This window comes from Bombina bombina, chromosome 2 (genome assembly GCF_027579735.1).
Source record: "Bombina bombina isolate aBomBom1 chromosome 2, aBomBom1.pri, whole genome shotgun sequence".
NCBI classification, from domain to species: Eukaryota; Metazoa; Chordata; class Amphibia; order Anura; family Bombinatoridae; genus Bombina; species Bombina bombina.
In genome coordinates, this window is record NC_069500.1 from 969,293,145 (window position 1) to 969,312,635 (window position 19,491).

A 19,491-nucleotide genomic window follows, 5' to 3' on the forward strand; every position below is an offset into this window, starting at 1 on the left:
TGTAACTTAGTTCTTTTTTATTTTTTGTACTTTAGTTAGTTTATGTAATTGTAGTTATTTGTAGAAATTGTATTTAATTTATTTATTGATAGTGTAGTGTTAGGTTTTATTGTAGGTAATTGTAGGTATTTTATTTAATTAATTTATTGATAGGGTAGTGTTAGGTTTAATTATAACTTAGGTTAGGACTTATTTTACAGGTAATTTTGTTATTATTTTAACTAGGTAACTATTAAATAGTTCTTAACTATTTAATAGCTATTGTACCTGGTTAAAATAATTACAAAGTTGCCTGTAAAATAAATATTAATCCTAAAATAGCTACAATGTAATTATAATTTATATTGTAGCTATATTAGGATTTATTTTACAGGTAAGTATTTAGCTTTAAATAGGAATCATTTATTTAATAAGAGTTAATTTATTTCGTTAGATGTAAATTATATTTAAATTAGGGGGGTGTTAGTGTTAGGGTTAGACTTAGCTTTAGGGGTTAATCCATTTATTATAGTAGCGATGAACTCCGGTCGTCAGATTAGGGGTTAATAATTGAAGTTAGGTGTCGGCGATGTTAGGGAGGGCAGATTAGGGGTTAATACTATTTATGATAGGGTTAGTGAGGTGGGTTAGGGGTTAATAACTTTATTATAGTAGCGCTCAGGTCCGCTCGGCAGATTAGGGGTTAATAAGTGTAGGCAGGTGTCGGCGACGTTGAGGGGGGCAGATTAGGGGTTAATAAATATAATATAGGGGTCGGCGGTGTTAGGGGCAGCAGATTAGGGGTACATAGGGATAACGTAGGTTGCGGCGGTGTACGGAGCGGAAGATTAGGGGTTAAAAATAATATGCAGGGGTCAGCGATAGCTGGGGCGGCAGATTAGGGGTTAATAAGTGTAAGGTTAGGGGTGTTTAGACTCGGGGTACATGTTAGAGTGTTAGGTGCAGACGTAGGAAGTGTTTCCCCATAGGAAACAATGGGGCTGCGTTAGGAGCTGAACGCTGCTTTTTTGCAGGTGTTAGGTTTTTTTACAGCTCAAACAGCCCCATTGTTTCCTATGGGAGAATCGTGCACGAGCATGTTTTTGAGGCTGGCCGCGTCCGTAAGCAACTCTGGTATCGAGAGTTGCATTTGCGGTAAAAATGCTCTACGCTCCTTTTTTGGAGCCTAACGCAGCATTTTTTTGAACTCTCGATACCAGAGTTAAATTTATGGTGCGGCCAGAAAAAAGCCCGCGGAGCGTTAACAGCCCATCTACCGCCAAACTCCAAATCTAGGCCCAAGTATTCTTAGTTAAAAGCTAAAATTCTGGGTGTGTCCATGGACTGCAAAACAATGCAAAAAACATTTTATGCAGTTTTTTTTGTGATCCAGTGATTTCCAATGTGTGTGTATGTATGTGTATATATATATAATACTTAAATACTTCTTTAATTTCAGTGATATTCAACCAGTTAGAAATTTAAAAAATATTACAGATATGGCTTTTTAAAAATCATTTTGAACTATTTTCTCTTATTATGAACTTTGTTCACTTATATCTGGCATTGGTAAGAACTTAGATAGTCTCTCAGCTTTGGCACAAGCTTATGTAAATCTTATTCATGCAGCTCTGAGGCAGATGCTAAGGACACAGAGTTACCATAGAACAGTTGTTTTGACCCCAAACTTTCCCAAAGCCATTGTTATACAGTAGTACATCTAGGAAGCCTTAACCTTTATTCTGTACCTCTGCAACATTTTCTGGACATAGTGCCTAGAAATTAGAATTAAGAAGCATACAGTGACAGTTTCATTGCAGCAACACATATGCTCTGAATTTTATATACAGAGTAAATTAATAACGGGTAAATAAGGCTTAGCTCAGTAAGTCTCTGATGTGACATGCAAGATGGATTTCAAACGTGCTCCCATTTTCACCTTGACAAACTAAAAATGTAACATAGCATTTTAGCAACACAGAATCTGTGACAGATCACAGGATTTAGAATCATACTGTTGATGTTTTTGCTCACCTCACCAGGCAGACACTTTTTTGTGACTGTGACTTACCAGCCCAGCCTTCCTCGCTCAGCTTGCTGCTTCCCTCTCACTCTTCACATGCGCGCCACTAACTGGGAGGAAGTGATGAAGGTCAGGGATGGAGAGTTCATGCCGGTCATGTGAGGCCCCTGTTAGTTCCCACCCCCGGCCAGATCAATGATTCAAACACATAGCAGCACCTGTCTTCCCTAATTCCTATACAGCGACCTACCGTGAGTAACTAAGTAAGTTAAGTGGATGCTCAGTCTCACGGCCACTCCACTGTATCTATGTCCCGCTGCTCACGGCCGCGCTGTATAAGGAAATGCAGGTGCTGTATCAGAAAGGCACAGACAGTCCACCCCTGAGCTCAGTCACTTCACTCACTGTCAGAGTCAGAGGGTAAATAGCTGTACGCGGCACCGGAACCATACGTCATTATGTCACAACATAGTGACAGTCTCAGTCACAATAACGTTTAATTGGGGCAAACTAAGACAGAGGCTCTCAGGCTAGCCACAGCACTCAATAATAGTGGGCGGGGTTAAGGCAACCAGGCCAGCGGCCCACTGGGCTTAGCGGCCCCTCCTGGATTTTGCCCGGTATGCCCTATGGCCAGTCCGGGCCTGCATTAAGGGGTTAAACTTCAAATGAGTAGTAGATTCATTTCTGACAAATTTAAAGTTATGTCTATTTCCACTCCTCCTGTATCATGTGACAGCCATCAGCCAATCACAAATGCATATACCTATAGTCCGTGAATTCTTGCACATGCTCAGTAGGAGCTGGTGATTCAAAAATTGTAAATATAAAACGACTGCACATTTTGTTAATGGAAGTAAATTGGAAAGTTGTTTGAACTTGCATGCTCTATCTGAATAATGACAGAATTATGTTGACTTGAGTGTCCCTTTAATTGCTTATATTAATTTAAGTTTACATTGCCAAAGCTGTTTTTTGTTTTAACTGGTCTGCATGCAGACTGTGATAATCACCTAAAAAAACAAAACAATAAAAAAGGGAAGGAGAGACCATGACTGAAAGTATGTTTATGAATAAAATGTTTATAAAATGTTACTGCATAGATATTTTTTTCCAATATACTTCCATTAGAGAAAATATTTCTAGTAAAACTTATTAAAGGGGCACGAAACAAAAAAAAAATATTTAATGATTCAGATAGAGAATACAATTTTAAAAAAACATTCCAATTTACTTCTATCATCTAATTTGCTTCATTCTTTAGATATCCTTTATTGAAGAAATAGCAATGCACATCTACTGAGCCTATTTAGATATGTGTTTCAACTAAGGATATCAAGAGAATTAAGGAAATTAGGTAAATAGAAGTAAAATGGAAAGCTGTTTAAAATTGATAGCTTTTTCTAAACCATGAAAGAAAAAAATTTGGGTTTCATGTCCCTTTAATGTTTCTGAGGCATATGCACATATGCTACATGTGACAAGCGCATCTGAGTTCAAACACAATGCCTGCTCAGAGCGCTGGTAGTGGTGTGTATTGTGTCAGTGAACACTTCATTTGTGACATACAAGTGACTGGTAACTCTGAGAAGGTGTGTTACTAGAATCCTTTTTGCTAATGAATATGCAGCTCACAAATGCTTCTATGTAAAGTGTCTACTGCAGATTTGTTATTGTTTAAAAACACCTTTACTACCCATTCCCCAGCTTTACAAAACCAACATTGTTATATTAATATACTTTATAACATTTAAACCTCTAAATGTCTGCCTGTTTCTAAGCCACTACAGACAGCCTCTGATCACATGCTTTTTTATTTGCTTTTTCACAAGAGACTGCTAATTCATGTGTGCTATATAGATAACATTGTGCTCATTCCCGTGGAGTTGTACAGGACACAGCACTATTGACTAAAATGCAAGTCAATAGATAATAAATAAATAGCCATTTGATAAGGGGGCTGTCAGAATACTGTTAGATACAAGGTAATCACGGAGGTAAAACATATATTAATATAACCATGTTGATTATGCAAAAATGGAGAATGAGTTTTAAAGGGATTATCTATCTTTTTAAAGAATAAACATATTGGAGTAGACTGTCCATGCCTTTAATACTACAAATAATAAGAAACTTCTCCAGTATCACTTCATTCTCTTTATAGATTTTGAGTTAGAAATGGTTAAATTGCAGACTAAAAGTGCTTATACCTTCAGGCAGTGAAAGGGTTGGCTTGCTATAAGGCACTAATGTAAGTTTATATGCCTGCCTTGCAATGTGTATGAAATTACATAAACAACAAATGCCAAATAAAAAATAAGGGCATGTTAACTCTGCATATTGTTTGGCACCTTCTAGTTTCTTTCATGTAATTGGCAAGAGTCCATGAGCTAGTGACGTATGGGATTTACAATCCTACCAGGAGGGGCAAAGTTTCCCAAACCTCAAAATGCCAATAAATACACCCCTCACCACACCCACAATTCAGTTTTACAAACTTTGCTTCCTATGGAGGTGGTGAAGTAAGTTTGTGCTAAGATTTCTACGTTGATATGCGCTTCTCAGCATTTTGAAGCCCAATTCCTCTCAGAGTACAGCGAATGTCAGAGGGATGTGAAGGGAGTATCACCTATTGAATGCAATGGTTTTCCTCACGGGAGATCTATTTCATAGGTTCTCTGTTATCGGTCGAAGAGATTCATCTCCTACCTCCCTTTTCAGATCGACAATATACTCTCATATTACATTACCTCTACTGATAACCGTTTCAGTACTGGTTTTGGCTATCTGCTATATGTGGATGGGTGTCTTTTGGTAAGTATGTTTTCATTACTTAAGACACTCTCAGCTATGGTTTGGAACTTTATGTATTTATATAAAGTTCTAAATATATGTATTGTACTTATATTTGCCATGAGTCAGGTTTAAGTATATTTCCTTTTTCAGACTGTCAGTTTCATATCTGGTAAATGCATTTTTTAGGAAAAAAAAAATTCTTACCTGGGGTATAGTCTTTTTTCAATTGACTGTTATTTTAATTTTGCGGGCAAAATTAGGTTTGTGAGGGCGCAAAATGCCAAAGTATATTGCGTCATTTTTGGCGCGAGATTTTGTGGCGCAAAGTTACGTTCGATTGCGCATATTTTCATTTCCGGCGTCTTAGTCAAACCCGAGTCCTTTCACAAGGTTGCGTCTTCATTGACGAGAGTGTGTCTTTTCATGATGTTGTTAGCACCAAATTATAATTTTTTTCTGTATGTGTTGTGCGTCATACTTGGCGCCAAATATTTTCATTATTTAAAAACCCATTCCTATATGCCTCTTGCCTTTTTCTCTATCAGAGGGCTATGCAGTTTCCATTTTTTTCCCCCATTACTGAAACTGCCATATAAGGAAATTGATAATTTTGCTTTATATGTTGTTTTTTTCTCTTACATTTGCAAGATGTCTCAATCTGATCCTGTGTCAGAAATCACTGTTGGAACCCTGCTGCATGATAACAGTTCTACCAAAGCTAAGTGCATTTGTTGTAAACTTGTGAAGATTATATCTCCAGCTGTGGTTTGTAATAGTTGTCATGATAAACTTTTACATGCAGAGAATGTGTCCATCAGTAATAGTACATTGCCTGTTGCTGTCCCTTCAACATCTAATGTACAAGATATACCTGTGAATTTCAAAGATTTTATTGCTAATTCTATTCAAAAGTCTTTGTCTGCCATCCCGCCTTCTAATAAACGTAAAAGGTCTTTTAAAACTTCTCATAAAGTTGATGAAATTTCAAATGACCGACAACATACTGAATTATCCTCCTCTGATGAGGATCTATCTGATTCAGAAGATCCTTCCTCAGATATTGACACTGACAAATCTACTTATTTATTTAAAATGGAGTATATTTGTTCTTTGTTTAAAGAAGTGTTGATTACATTGGATATTGAAGAAACTAGTCCTCCTTGATACTAAAACTAGTAAACGTTTAAATTCTGTTTATAAACCTCCTGTGGTTACTCCAGAGGATTTTCCAGTTCCTGATGCTATTTCTGATATTATTTCTAAGGAATGGAATAGGCCTGGTGGTACTTTTATTCCTTCTTCAAGGTTTAAAAAAGTGTATCCTTTGCCAGCAGTTACATTGGAGTTTTGGGAAAAGACCCCAAAGTTGATGGGGCTATCTCTACTCTTGCTAAACGTATTACTATTCCTATGGAAGACAGTACTTCTTCTTTTAAAGATCCTTTATATAGGAAACTTGAATCTTATCTAAGGAAAACCTATTTATATTCGGGTCATCTTCTCAGGCCTGCAATTTCTTTGGCTGATGTTGCAGCTGCATCAACTTTTTGGTTGGAAAATTTAGTGCAACAAGAATTGGATTCTGATTTGCCTAGCATTGTTCGCTTGCTTCAACATGCTAATCATTTTATTTGTGATGCCATTTTTTATATCATCAAAATTGATGTTAAATCTATGTCTTTAGCTATTTTAGCTAGAAGAGCTTTGTGGCTTAAATCTTGGAATGCTGACATGACTTCTAAGTCTAGATTGCTATCTCTTTATTTCCAAGGTAATAAGTTATTTGGTTCTCAGTTGGATTCAATTATTTCAACTGTCACTGGGGGGAAGGGAGTTTTTTTGCCTCATGATAAAAGACCTAATGGTAAATCTAAAGATTCTAACCGTTTTCGTTCCTTTCGACAAATTAAGGAACAGAAACCTAATCCTTCCCCCAAGGAATCTGTTTCCAATTGGAAACCTTCTTCAAATTGGAATAAATCTAAGCCATTTAAGAAACCAAAGCCAGTTCCCAAATTTGCATGAAGGTGCGGCCCTCATTCCAGCTCAGCTGGTAGGGGGCAGATTAAGGGTTTTCAAGGATGTTTGGACAAATTCTGTCCAAAATCAATGGATTCTGAGTATTGTCTCTCAGGGGTATCGAATAGGATTCAGAGTAAGACCTCCTGTGAGAAGATATTTTCTCTCACGCATCCCAGAAAATCCAGTAAAGACTCAGGCTTTCCTGAAGTGTGTTTCAGACCTGGAGCTTTCAGGGGTAATCATGCCGGTTCCGTTTCAGGAACAGGGTCTGGGGTTTTATTCAAATCTATTAATTGTCCCAAAGAAAGATAATTCATTCAGACCAGTTCTGGATCTGAAAATTTTGAATCGTTATGTAAGAGTACCAACTTTCAAAATGGTGACTATAAGGACTATCCTGCCTTTTGTTCAGCAAGGGCATTATATGTCCAGAATAGACTTGCAGGATGCATATCTTCATATTCCGATTCATCCAGCTCATTGTCAGTTTCTAAAATTCTTTTTTCTAGACAAGCATTACCAATTTGTCGCTCTTCCTTTTCCCCTAGCGACAGATCCAAGAAGGTTCTCGGTGTCCTACTCTCTGTTTCCTTATTTGGACGATATCTTGGTACTAGCTCAGTCTTTACATTCTGCAGAATCTCACACGAATCAACTAGTGTTGTTTTTTCGAAAACATGGTTGAAGGATCAATTTACCAAAAAGTTCTATGATTCCTCAGACACGGGTCACCTTTTTAGGTTTCCAGATAGATTCAGTGTCCATGACTCTATCTCTAACAGACAAGAGATGTTAAAAATTGGTTTCAGCCTCTCAGAACCTTCAGTCTCAGTCATTCCCTTCAGTAGCTATGTGCACGGAAGTTTTAGGTCTCATGACTGCAGCATCATACTTTGCTCGTTTTCATATGAGACCTCTCCAGCTTTGTATGCTGAACCAATGGTGTGGGGTCTTCCAGAAATAGATCTGATGGCTTCTCATCTAAACAAGAAACTTCCCAGGTACCTGTCCAGGTCCAGGGATCCTCAGGCGGAAGCAGTGGATGCGTTGACACTTCCTTGGTGTTATCAACCTGCTTATATTTTCCTGCCTCTAGTTCTTCTTCCAAGAGTGATCTCCAAAATCATCATGGAGCAATTGTTTGTGTTGCTGGTGGCTCCAGCATGGCCTCGCAGGTTTTGGTATGCGGATCTTGTTCGGATGTCCAGTTGCCAACCTTGGCCACTTCCATTAAGGCCGGACCTTCTGTCTCAATGTCCATTTTTCCATCAGGATCTCAAATCCTTAAATTTGAAGGTATGGAAATTGAACGCCTAGTGCTTAGTCATAGAGGTTTCTCTGACTCAGTGATTAATACTATGTTACAGGCTTGTAAATCTGTTTCTAGAAAGATTTATTATCAAGTTTGGAAGACATATTTCATGGTGTTCTTCTCATAAATTCTCTTGGCATTCTTTTAGAATTCCTAAATTTTTACAGTTTCTTCAGGATGGTTTGGATAAGGGTTTGTCTGCAAGTTCCTTGAAGGGATAAATCTCTGCTCTTTCTGTTTTATTTCACAGAAAGATTGCTAAGCTTCCTGACATTCAATGTTTTGTTCAGGCTTTGGTTTGTATCAAGCCTGTCATTAAATCAATCTCTCCTCCTTGGAGTCTTAATTTGGTTTTGAAGACTTTACAGGCTCCTCCATTTGAGCCTATGGGGCCTATTTATCAAAGGTCTTGCGGACCTAATACAACAGTGCGGATTAGGTCCGTAAGACCTCGCTGAATGCGGAGAGCAATATGCTCTCCATATTCAGCATTGCACCAGCAGCTCACAAGAACTGCTGGTGCAACGCCGCCCCTTGCAGACTCGCGGCCAATCGGCCGCCAGCAAGGCAGATATCAATCAACCCGATCATACTCGATCGGGTTGATTTCTGGTGATTCCTGTCCACCTCATCAGAGCAGGCGGACAGGGTTATTGAGCAGCGGTCTTTGTAACCGCTGCTTCATAACTGCTGTTTCTGGTGAGTCTGAAGACTTGCCAGAAACATGGGCCCACAAGCTCCGTTCAGAGCTTGATAAATGGGCCCCTATGCATTCTTTGGAGATTAGAATACTTTCTTGGAAAGTGTTGTTTCTTTTGGCCATCTCTTCTGCTAGAAGAGTTTCTGAATTATCTGCTCTCTCTTGTGAATCTCCTTTTCTGATTTTTCATTAATAGAGAAATTGTTGTCCCTTCTTTGTGTCCTAATCCTAAGAATTCTTTGGAGAGATCTTTACATTCTTTGGATGTGGTGAGAGCTCTGAAATATTATGTTGAAGCTACTAAAGATTTCAGGAAGACTTCTAGTCTATTTGTTATCTTTTCTGGTTCTAGGAAAGGTTAGAAGGCTTCTGCCGTTTCCTTGGCATCGTGGTTAAAGCTTTTGATTCATCAAGCTTATTTGGAGTCGGGTCAAGCCCCGCCTCATAGAATTACAACTCATTCTACTAGATCAGTCTCCACTTTGTGGGCTTTTAAGAATGGAGCTTCAGTAGATCAGATTTGCAAAGCAGCAACTTGGTCTTCTTTGCATACATTTACTAAATTCTACCGTTTTTATGTATTTGCTTCTTCGGAAGCAGTTTTTGGTAGAAAAGTTCTTTAGGCAGCTGTTTCAGCTTGATTCTTCTGCTTATGTTTTAAGTTTTTCCTTTCATTTATGAGAAAAAACTTATATTTTGGGTTGTGGATTAATTTTTTTCAGCGGAATTGGCTGTTTTTATTTTATCCCTCCCTCTCTAGTGACTCTTGTGTGGAGTTCCACATCTTGGGTATTGCTATCCCATACGTCACTAGCTCATGGACTCTTGCCAATTACATGAGGACCACCCTTTTTATGGTGGTTATGATTTTTTGTATAAAGCACAATTAATTCCAAATTAATTTGTTGATGCTTTTTACTCCTTTCTTTATCACCCCACTACTTGGCTATTCGTTAAACTGAATTGTGGATGTGGTGAGGGGTGTATTTATAGGCATTTTGAGGTTTGGGAAACGTTGCCCCTCCTGGTAGGATTGTATATCCCATACGTCACTAGCTCATGGACTCTTGCCAATATGAAAGAAATTAATTTATCAGGTAAGTTCTTACATAAATTATGGGGTTTTTTTGTTGTTGTAGAATTGTATTTAATTCTATTTTTTTCATAAATGTTTCCTTTGTGAACTACAACAATTATGTCCTTGTATGGAAAACAGTCCCTTGCTATCCCTCTTCCTGTACACACTGAAAATATTTCCAAGCTGTATAAATTCCATAAGAATTTCTAATTACAGAATGCAACATGTAAAATATTTATTTCTAGTATCTAAAGCATTATAATAAAGTAATAATGATGTAAATTAAATAAAGTAACACATAGTTGCACTTACTTGTCCTGCCGTAGCCATATCTGTTTGTTTCTTCAAGTGCTTTCAAGCAAATCAAGACGACTGTGTAATTCAAGAGCTGTGTTTAGAAATGAGAGGTATGCAAACAATATATTTCCTGCGTGTTAATCATTCCCTCTGAGCCAGTTTAAATGAGCCAGTCCAACTCTCTAATTATACATACAACGTTTATGAATCAGTAAATAGAATAGTGTCAGCTCATAAAACACCGACCTTCATTTGTTAAACATAAGAAACACTACAAGTTGTGCAAGCAGCTAAAGTTCTATATTTGCTTATAGCAGAGAACAGATAGCTGTTTTTTCACTAAAACTTAATCTAACCTTACATAACTTATTTGGTATGCTTGAGCACAAGCATAGTCTTGTGAAAACCTTTTCAGAAATAATTGCAGGGTATTTGTTATTCTATTAAAGACAATACACAGTGCACAGCTGACCTTTCCTCTGGTTTGCTGAAAAATGTTCAAAACGTGTAAAACAAGAAATGACAGAGCAGAAAACCATTAATTACTACTTGAGATTTTTTTTCTAAGTACAGTTAATTTAAATTCTAGATTAAAATAGTTATTTTCAAATGTATTTCTGTTTAACTCTGGAAATTTATCACTAAATTATTATCAAGCCCGAATGGTGCCAGATCTATCAATCAAACTGACATAAAATTACCAGGGCACATTTTTTATTGAAACCGAAAAGCTAAAATTAGTATGTAATAAACCTTAAAGCAAACATTTTATTGCAATAAATAACATACAGGTAGATTACAAGTTTTGCATTCGTGTTTTAATGCTGTCAAAATAGTAATTTCAGAGTAAAACAGCACCGCAACCATTACAAGTCTTGTCTGTATAGCTGTACTGCAAGCCTTTTAGCCTGCAATGCAACGTCAGTCCTGCACACGTAAAAATTACGTTTTTTCATGGGACTTCCATAGCGCTGCCATTACGAGTTTTGCGGTAAGGCTAAAAAGCTTGCATTGCAGCCTATACCGACAAGATCCGTTTCGCAATCTAAAAGCAGTAGTTATGAGTTTTACGCTACAAAACTGTTACATAAAACTCATAACTAAAGTGTTACAAAGTACACTAAACACCCATAAACTACCTATTAACCCCTAAACCGAGGCCCTGCCGCCTCGCAAATACTATATTAAAGTTATTAACCCCTAATCTGCCGCTCCTGACATCGCCACCACTAATAAAATGTATTAACCCCTACTCCGCCGCTCCCCGACATCCTCACCAGTATAATAAAGTTATTAACCCCTAAACCACCACACTCCCACATCACAAACACTATTTAAATATTATTAACCCCTAATCTGCCGTCCGCACACATCGCCCCCACTATACTAAAGTTATTAAGTCCTACACTACCGCCACCAAATTAAACCTATTAACCCCTAAACCGCAAGCCCCCCACAACGAAATATACTAAATTAAACTATTAACCCCTAAACCAAAAGCCCCTCACATCGCAATAAACTAATTTAAACTAGTAACCCCTAAACCTAACGCCCGCCTAACTTTAGATTAAAATTACAATTTCCCTATCTTAAATTAAAACTTACCTGTCAAATTAAAAAAACTAAGTTTAAACAAACAATTAAAATAATATACGCCTAGATTACGAGTCTTGCGTTAGCCTTAAAAAGCAGCATTGAGAGGTCCCAATGCTGCTTTTTAACGCCCGCTGGTATTACGAGTCTTGCAGGTACAGGTGTACCGCTCACTTTTTTTCTACGACTCGAGCATACCGCAAATCCACTTACGCAAATTGCGTATCCTATCTTTTCAATGGGATTTGCCTAACGCCGGTATTACGAGTCTTGGAAAAAGTGAGCGGTACAGCCTCTCCTGTCAAGACTCCTACCGCATTTAAAAGTCAGTAGTTAAGAGTTTTATGGGCTAACGCCGTAACATAAAACTCTTAACTAAAGTGCTAAAAAGTACACTAACACCCATAAACTACCTATTAACCCCTAAACCGAGCCCCCCCCCCCTCTCACATCGCGTTGGCCGGTCCTAACACTGCTTTTTAACACCCGCTGGTATTACAAGTCTTGCAGGTACAGGTGTATCGCTCACTTTTTTGGCCAGACTTGGAAATACCGCAAATCCACTTACGTAAATTGCATATCCTCTTTTTTTCAATGGGACTTGCATAGCACCGGTATTATGAGCCTGACAAAAAGTGAGCGGTACACCCTCTCCTGTCAAGACTGGTACCGCATTTTAAAGTCAGTAGTTAAGAATTTTACAGTACAACGCCGTAGCATAAAACTCTTAACTAAAGTGCTAAAAAGTACACTAACACCCATAAACTACCTATTAACCCCTAAACCGAGCCCACCCCCCCACATCGCAAACATTTAAATAAACATTTTAACCCCTAGTCTGCCGACCGGACATCGCCACCACTTTAATAAATATATTAACCCCTAAACCACCTTACTCCCGCCTCGCAAACACTAGTTACATTTTATTAACTCCTAATCTGCCGTCCCTAACATCGCCAACACCTACCTACAATTATTAACCCCTAATCTGCAGCCCCCAACGTCCCCGCCACTATAATAAAGTTATTATCAAAGACTGATTGTGGAGACAATAGCACAAGCCTCTAATTTTTACATTTTTTTTTTTTTTTTTTAAAAACACTTTCTCATAAGCCTGACTGTTATTTACATAAAAGCTTGTAAATCCAGTTCTATGTTTACACCCTGAGGATGCAACATAGAACTGGATTTACAAGCTTTTATGTAAATAACCATGAGAAAGTGAGGAAGTGTTTTTTTAAAAAATTAAAAAATGTAAAAATTAGAGGCTTGTGCTATTGTCTCCACAATAAGTCTTTGACTGATCAAGTTATTAAATCATCTGGCGTATATGCATCATATCATGCTCTAATTATCAGATTTATAATCACGTGTGTATATGACATGGAACGTATAAGGATGGAAGTCATTGATTACACTTTCTATTAATTTATTATGCACACTTTAAATGGTGCATTTTTATATACAGATTTCTTTTATATAGATGTCTTTATATATTTTATATTTTACACTGTATACACAGAGATACATATATGTTTTTTAATATTTTAAATATTGCTGTTTTAATACTGCTGTTTTTTACTTTATAATAAGTGATGAATATGTATGTACTTTTGGTATTTCGGTCATTTGAATTGTTAGTTGATATTTCTGACTATATTACATTGGGGATACATCATTTAACATTGCATAGCTTTTAACACATTCAACCAATTAGCATAGTCATGTGCGTGATGCACAACAGGCTATTGGCTGAATTGGAAGTTCCAATCACATAGGCTCATTTATAAAGCCGGTTTGAGTCCTATGTCAGGATATATTTTACATTTCACACTCTTGATAAAGTCTGAGCGTACTCAGACGAAATGTACGTAGAGTTTTGTTTTTCCTACCGGCAGCATCTTAACAGTCTCTGGCACTCATTCACCCAATCTTGGTACATTCCGACCGAGATGGTTGTTTTTGGCTAAGAGTTTAAGCATCATACCGGAAGGATCATTTTCTATATGCTGTATATGATTTTAAACATTTGTGAGTATGCATTTTATGATATTACTTACTCTGTAATAAATACCCTACACTTGAGTCGGGCTGCGTCTGTTTTTTACTTCTCTACAGCTCTCTTCCTTCGATTGGGTGTAATTCGGAAGTACACACTCACTACTACGGGCAGCAGAACATCCGGATGACAACACAGAGGTTCCGGTATCACTCTCTGGACTGAATTGTCAGCAACTCTGTGTATGAACGGCTCTCATCTAACCCAATAGGGACAACCGGCTTTCATTATCCATTGACTTCCAGCCTCTTCATCGCACTCTACTGAAGCGCCGATTCTGGTATCGTTTTTCCTTGCTAGTTTTGACTCCTGGCTTGTTATTTGACTTGAGGACTTTTTATTATTTTTTGCTATAAATAAAGGTGTGATTATTTTTGCACTTCTCGTCTCAGTCTGATTCCTGGCACCCTGACACACTTGTAATCCTCATCCTCTTCAGCAATTTGAGGCTCAGTACTCCTCCTAATAGCAGTCTGATAACACAAGACACACCTTCATAATTTATATCAGAATTCAATTTCCCCTTATTGGTCAGGAAAATTAAAGAAATTGGAGAATGAAGTTAAGTATATTTTGGTGTTATATTGTGAATAGAGGTCCTACAGAAATCCATGTTTTATTTATTTATTTTGATGTGAATCAGTAATATTGAACTTTATGCTTTATATAGGGTTTTGTGTGATTTTTTTCTCTCTGCCTTTTAGAAATTCTCCTTTCTGCTGCTGTGGTTGGTCAACAGGAACAACAGGAATTTGCTGGAACCAAAATACTTTGATTTGGAGGAACAAACTTGCAGAATTCTTTCATATTAATTAGAATATTTATCTGTATTAAATTGGACAATCAAATTGAAACTGTTGCTTTTCTCTAGCTATTATTTGGGGCTTTTTTATACACGATTTATTAAAATCCTTATTCTTAAAAACTTTTTAAAATCCTTTTTTTTTTTTTTAAATCATCAGATTTAATATGCGGCGTATACATAGCGACATAATATGCAATAAATGTATCACATATAAACAACAGAGAGCTACTGGATAGATCAGTAAATATCACACTACATAGTTTTTGACATCTCATATCAGTACAAGGTTGTATATCAAAATGTCATCAGCTGCATCAATAAGAAACCTGAAAGGAATACAAAACACTGCCAAACTTCACCTTAGCAAATCATATATATTGCTTAATTAACTTGAGCACAATAAAATAGACTTATTTTTATTTATGAACAAAGCTTTGTTATAGTTTAAAATGATGAATTTTATTTCAAATGTGATGTCACTGTAGACAACTCCTAAAAAAAAAAAACTAAAATAATCATGAGAGATTGTCGACGTGCACATGCGCATTCACTTTTCGTACGTTTTGCATGTGCACGGTTAATCAACATAGTAGATCCTGCCAACTTTTAGTATTGGAGCAGAGCATGTGCTTTTGATTGTATTAGTGAGATAGACTGAGAATAATGCAGTGACATCAGCGCTATGTAGCTGGATTCAATGAATGGCAGATGCGCATCACGAGGAACAGGCAACATATTCCTACACGGGTAGACCCCACTCATCAGACTCATAGAATGATTCCCACTTGGGGTTTGGAAACAAAAGGAATTTTCCATAGGGAATTGCATGAAAATGTGTCAAACATAAACAGTAGGTTATTATGAAGATTTTATTTTTAGAACGATCTTTTGAATGAAATGATGTACGGCTAGATTATGAGTTGTGCGTTAGGCTTAAAAACCAGAGTTGGACGGTCCTAACACTGCTTTTTAACACCCGCTGGTATTACAAGTCTTGCAGGTACAGGTGTACCGCTCACTTTTTTGGCCAGACTTGGAAATACAGCAAATCCACTTACGTAAATTGCGTATCCTCTTTTTTCAATGGGACTTGCATAGCACCGGTATTATGAGTCTGACAAAAAGTGAGCGGTACACCCTCTCCTGTCAAGACTGGTACCGCATTTTAAAGTCAGTAGTTAAGAATTTTACACTACAACGCCGTAGCATAAAACTCTTAACTAAAGTGCTAAAAAGTACACTAACACCCATAAACTACCTATTAAACCCTAAACCGAGCCCACCCCCCCACATCGCAAACATTTAAATAAACATTTTAACCCCTAGTCTGCCGACCGGACATCGCCACCACTTTAATAAATATATTAACCCCTAAACCGCCGCACTCCCGCCTCGCAAACACTAGTTACATTTTATTAACCCCTAATCTGCCGTCCCTAACATCGCCGACACCTGCCTACAATTATTAACCCCTAATCTGCCGCCCCCAATGTCGCCACGACGTGGAGCATCCTCTTTGTTCGACGGCGACTGGAACAATGACGGGTCCTTTAAATGACATCATCCAAGATGGTGTCCCTTCAATTCCGATTGGCTGATAGAATCAGCCAATCGGAATTAAGGTAGAATTAAGGTAGAAAAAATCTTATTGGCTGATCCAATCAGCCAATAGGATTGAGCTTGCATTCTATTGTCTGTTCCAATCAGCCAATAGTATGCAAGCTCAATCCTATTGGCTGTTCTAATCTAATTGGTTCAGCCAATAGGATTTTGTCTACCTTTATTCCGATTGGCTGATAGAATTCTATCAGCCAATCGGAATTGAAGGGACGCCATCTTGGATGACGTAATTTAAAGGACCCATCATTGTTCCAGTCGCCGTCGAACGAAGAGGATGCTCCACGTCAGATGTCTTGAAGATGGACCCGCTCCGCGCTGGATGGATGAAGATAGAAGATGCCGTCTGGATGAAGACTTCTGGCTGTCTGGAGCAGTGATTTTTAACATTTTTTTTGCCGTGGCACACTTTTTTAAATGAAAAAATCCTGTGGCACACCACCATCCCAAAATTTTAAAAAAATCACACAATGTAGCCTAATACAGCATATATATATATACACATACACACAAACACACACATACTGTATGTATTGTGCTGTTATGCCATGCCTCCTACAAACTACCCCTGCACTGGGAGTAAAAAACAAGCAAAGTTTAAAAAATATGTCACACTGTTGTCAGTCTGCCGTGGCACACCTGAGGATCTCTCACGGCACACTAGTGTGCCACGGCACACTGGTTGCAAAACACTGGTCTGGAGGACCTCTTCTGCCCGGATAGGATGAAGACTTCAGACAGTCTGGGGGACCACTTCTGCCCGGTTGGGTGAAGACGTCTCAAGGTAGGGTGATCTTCAATGGGGTAGTGTTAGGTTTTATTAAGGGGGGATTGGGTGGGTTTTAGAGTAGGGTTGGGTGTGTGGGTGGTGGGTTTTAATGTTGGGGGGGTATTGTACTTGTTTTTTACAGGTAAAAGAGCTGATTACTTTGGGGCAATGCCCCGCAAAAAGCCCTTTTAAGGGCTATTTGTAATTTAGTATAAGGTAGGGATTTTTTTTTTATTTTGGAGGGCTTTTTTATTTTATTAGGGGGATTAGATTATTCTAAATTATAAATTCTAATATAGCTACAATGTAACTATTAGTTATATTGTAGCTATCTTAGGGTTTATTTTATAGGTACGTATTTAGTTTAAAAAAGGAATAATTTATTTAATGATAGGAATATTTATTTAGATGTATTTATATTATATTTAAGTTAGGGGGTGTTAGGGTTAGGGTTAGACTTAGATTTAGGGGTTAATAACTTTATTATAGTGGCGGCGACATTGGGGGCGGCAGATTAGGGGTTAATAATTGTAGGTAGGTGTCGGCGACATTGGGGGCGGCAGATTAGGGGTTAGTAAATATAATGTAGGGTTCGGCGATGTTGGGGGCAGCAGATTAGGGGTTCATAAGTATAATGTAGGTGGCGGCGGTGTCCAGAGTGGCAGATTAGGGGTTAATAATATAAAGCAGGTGTCGGGGTGGCGGATTAGGGGTTAATAAGTGTAAGATTAGGGGTGTTTAGACTCGGGGTTCATGTTAGGGTGTTAGGTGTAGACATAAATTTAGTTTCCCCATAGGAATCAATGGGGCTTCGTTAGATGCTGAACGCTGCTTTTTTGCAGGTGTTAGGTTTTTTTTTCAGCCGGCTCTGCCCCATTGATTCCTATGGGGAAATCGTGCACGAGCACGTTTTGCCAGTTTACCGCTACCGTAAGCAGCGCTGGTATTGAGGTGAGATGTGGAGCTAAATTCTGCTCTACTCTCATTTTTTTGCGGCTAATGCCGGGTTTCTAAAGACCTGTAATACCAGCGTTGTCTGTAGTGAGTGGTGAGGGAAAACTGTGCGTTAGCACGGCACACCATTACCGACAAAAACTCGTAATCTAGCCAATAATTATTAAACTAAAATTAAACTAACTACCAATTAAATTAAACTAAAATACACATTAAAAAAATCACAACACTACTCTAAAAATTACAAACAATCTAATTACAAAAAATAAAAAATACTAAATTACAAAAAATAACAAACACTAAATTAAGAAAAATAACAAACAAAATTATCCAAAATAAAAAAGAAGGGCCTTTTGTATTGCATTGCCCTAAGTTAAACAGCTCTTTTACCTGTAAAAAAAAATTACAAAGACCCCCCCAACAGTAAAACCCACCAACCAACCAACCCCCAAAAATAAAAAACCTAACTTTAACAAAAACCTAAGCTACCTATTGTCCTGAAAATGGCATTTGTATGAGCATTGCCCTTAAAAGGGCATTTAGCTCTTTTGCTTTGCCCTGAAAAGGGCATTCAGCTCTTTTTTACCAAAAGCCCAAACCCTAAACTAAAAAAAAAAAATACCACAAAAAACCCTAAAAAAACTATCACTAACCCCCGAAGATCCACTTACAGTTTTTGAAGTCCCGCTTGAACGATCTTCATCCATGCGGCGAAGTCCTCATCCAGGCAGTGAGAAGTCTTCATCTAAGCGGCCTCTTCTATCTTCATCCAGGCGGAGAAGTCCTCATCCAGGTGGCGAGAAGTCTTCATCCAGGCGGCCTGTTCTATCTTCATCCAGGCGGCATCTTCTATCCTCATCCTGGCGTTGTGGAGCAGGTCCATCCTGAAGATATCCGGCGCGGAGCATCCTCTTCATACGGTCACTGCTTTCAAATTAGCCAATAGAATCTCATTAGCTCTCATCTGTGCCGGATGTCTTTAGGATGAAGATAGAAGATGCCGTCTGGATGAAGATAGAAGACTTCTCGTCGCCTGGATGAGGACTTGGCTGCCTGAGTGAAGATAGAAGAGGTGGCTTGGATGAAGACTTCTCACCGCCTGGATGAAGATCGAAAATTGTAAGTGGATCTTCGGGGGTTAGTGATAGGTTTTTTTCAAGGGTTATTTGGGTAGGTTTTTTTTAGTTTAGGGTTTGGGCTTTTCATAAAAGAGCTGAATACCCTTTTCAGGGGAGGACACCACAAAGCACAGTAGTTTATATAAATGTTTCACAGCCTGAAATTAGACAGTGATAGCACCTCAACACTTTTAACCTGCTGACTACTGTGTTGGGGCTGCTGGAATGGAAAACAATATCTGTAGATATACTGAGGATTTGTTTTTATGGGGTTTTTTTGGGGGTTTTTTTTTAAAATGATTTTTTTTAAGTTTCATGTTGATACAGAAATGTTTCAAATAATAGGTCAATCATTTATGCTATCACAAA

The 19,491-nt window shown here is 38.0% G+C and overlaps 1 protein-coding gene across 4 annotated transcripts in view; it reads right to left on the minus strand.

Moving 5' to 3' along the window:
• Positions 1-10,671, minus strand: part of LOC128649917 (alcohol dehydrogenase 1-like) — a 174,682-nt gene extending 164,011 nt beyond the window's left edge. Inside the window, exon 1 of one of the 4 annotated variants that reach the window (XM_053703471.1) lies at positions 10,223-10,671. In XM_053703471.1, the coding sequence (XP_053559446.1) occupies positions 10,223-10,240 (18 nt within the window). In that variant the 5' untranslated portion in view covers positions 10,241-10,671. The remainder of the gene's footprint in view (positions 1-10,222) is intronic. The other 3 variants (XM_053703474.1, XM_053703472.1, XM_053703473.1) reach the window with 3 other exon arrangements.
• Between the last annotated feature and the right edge of the window lie 8,820 nt (positions 10,672-19,491).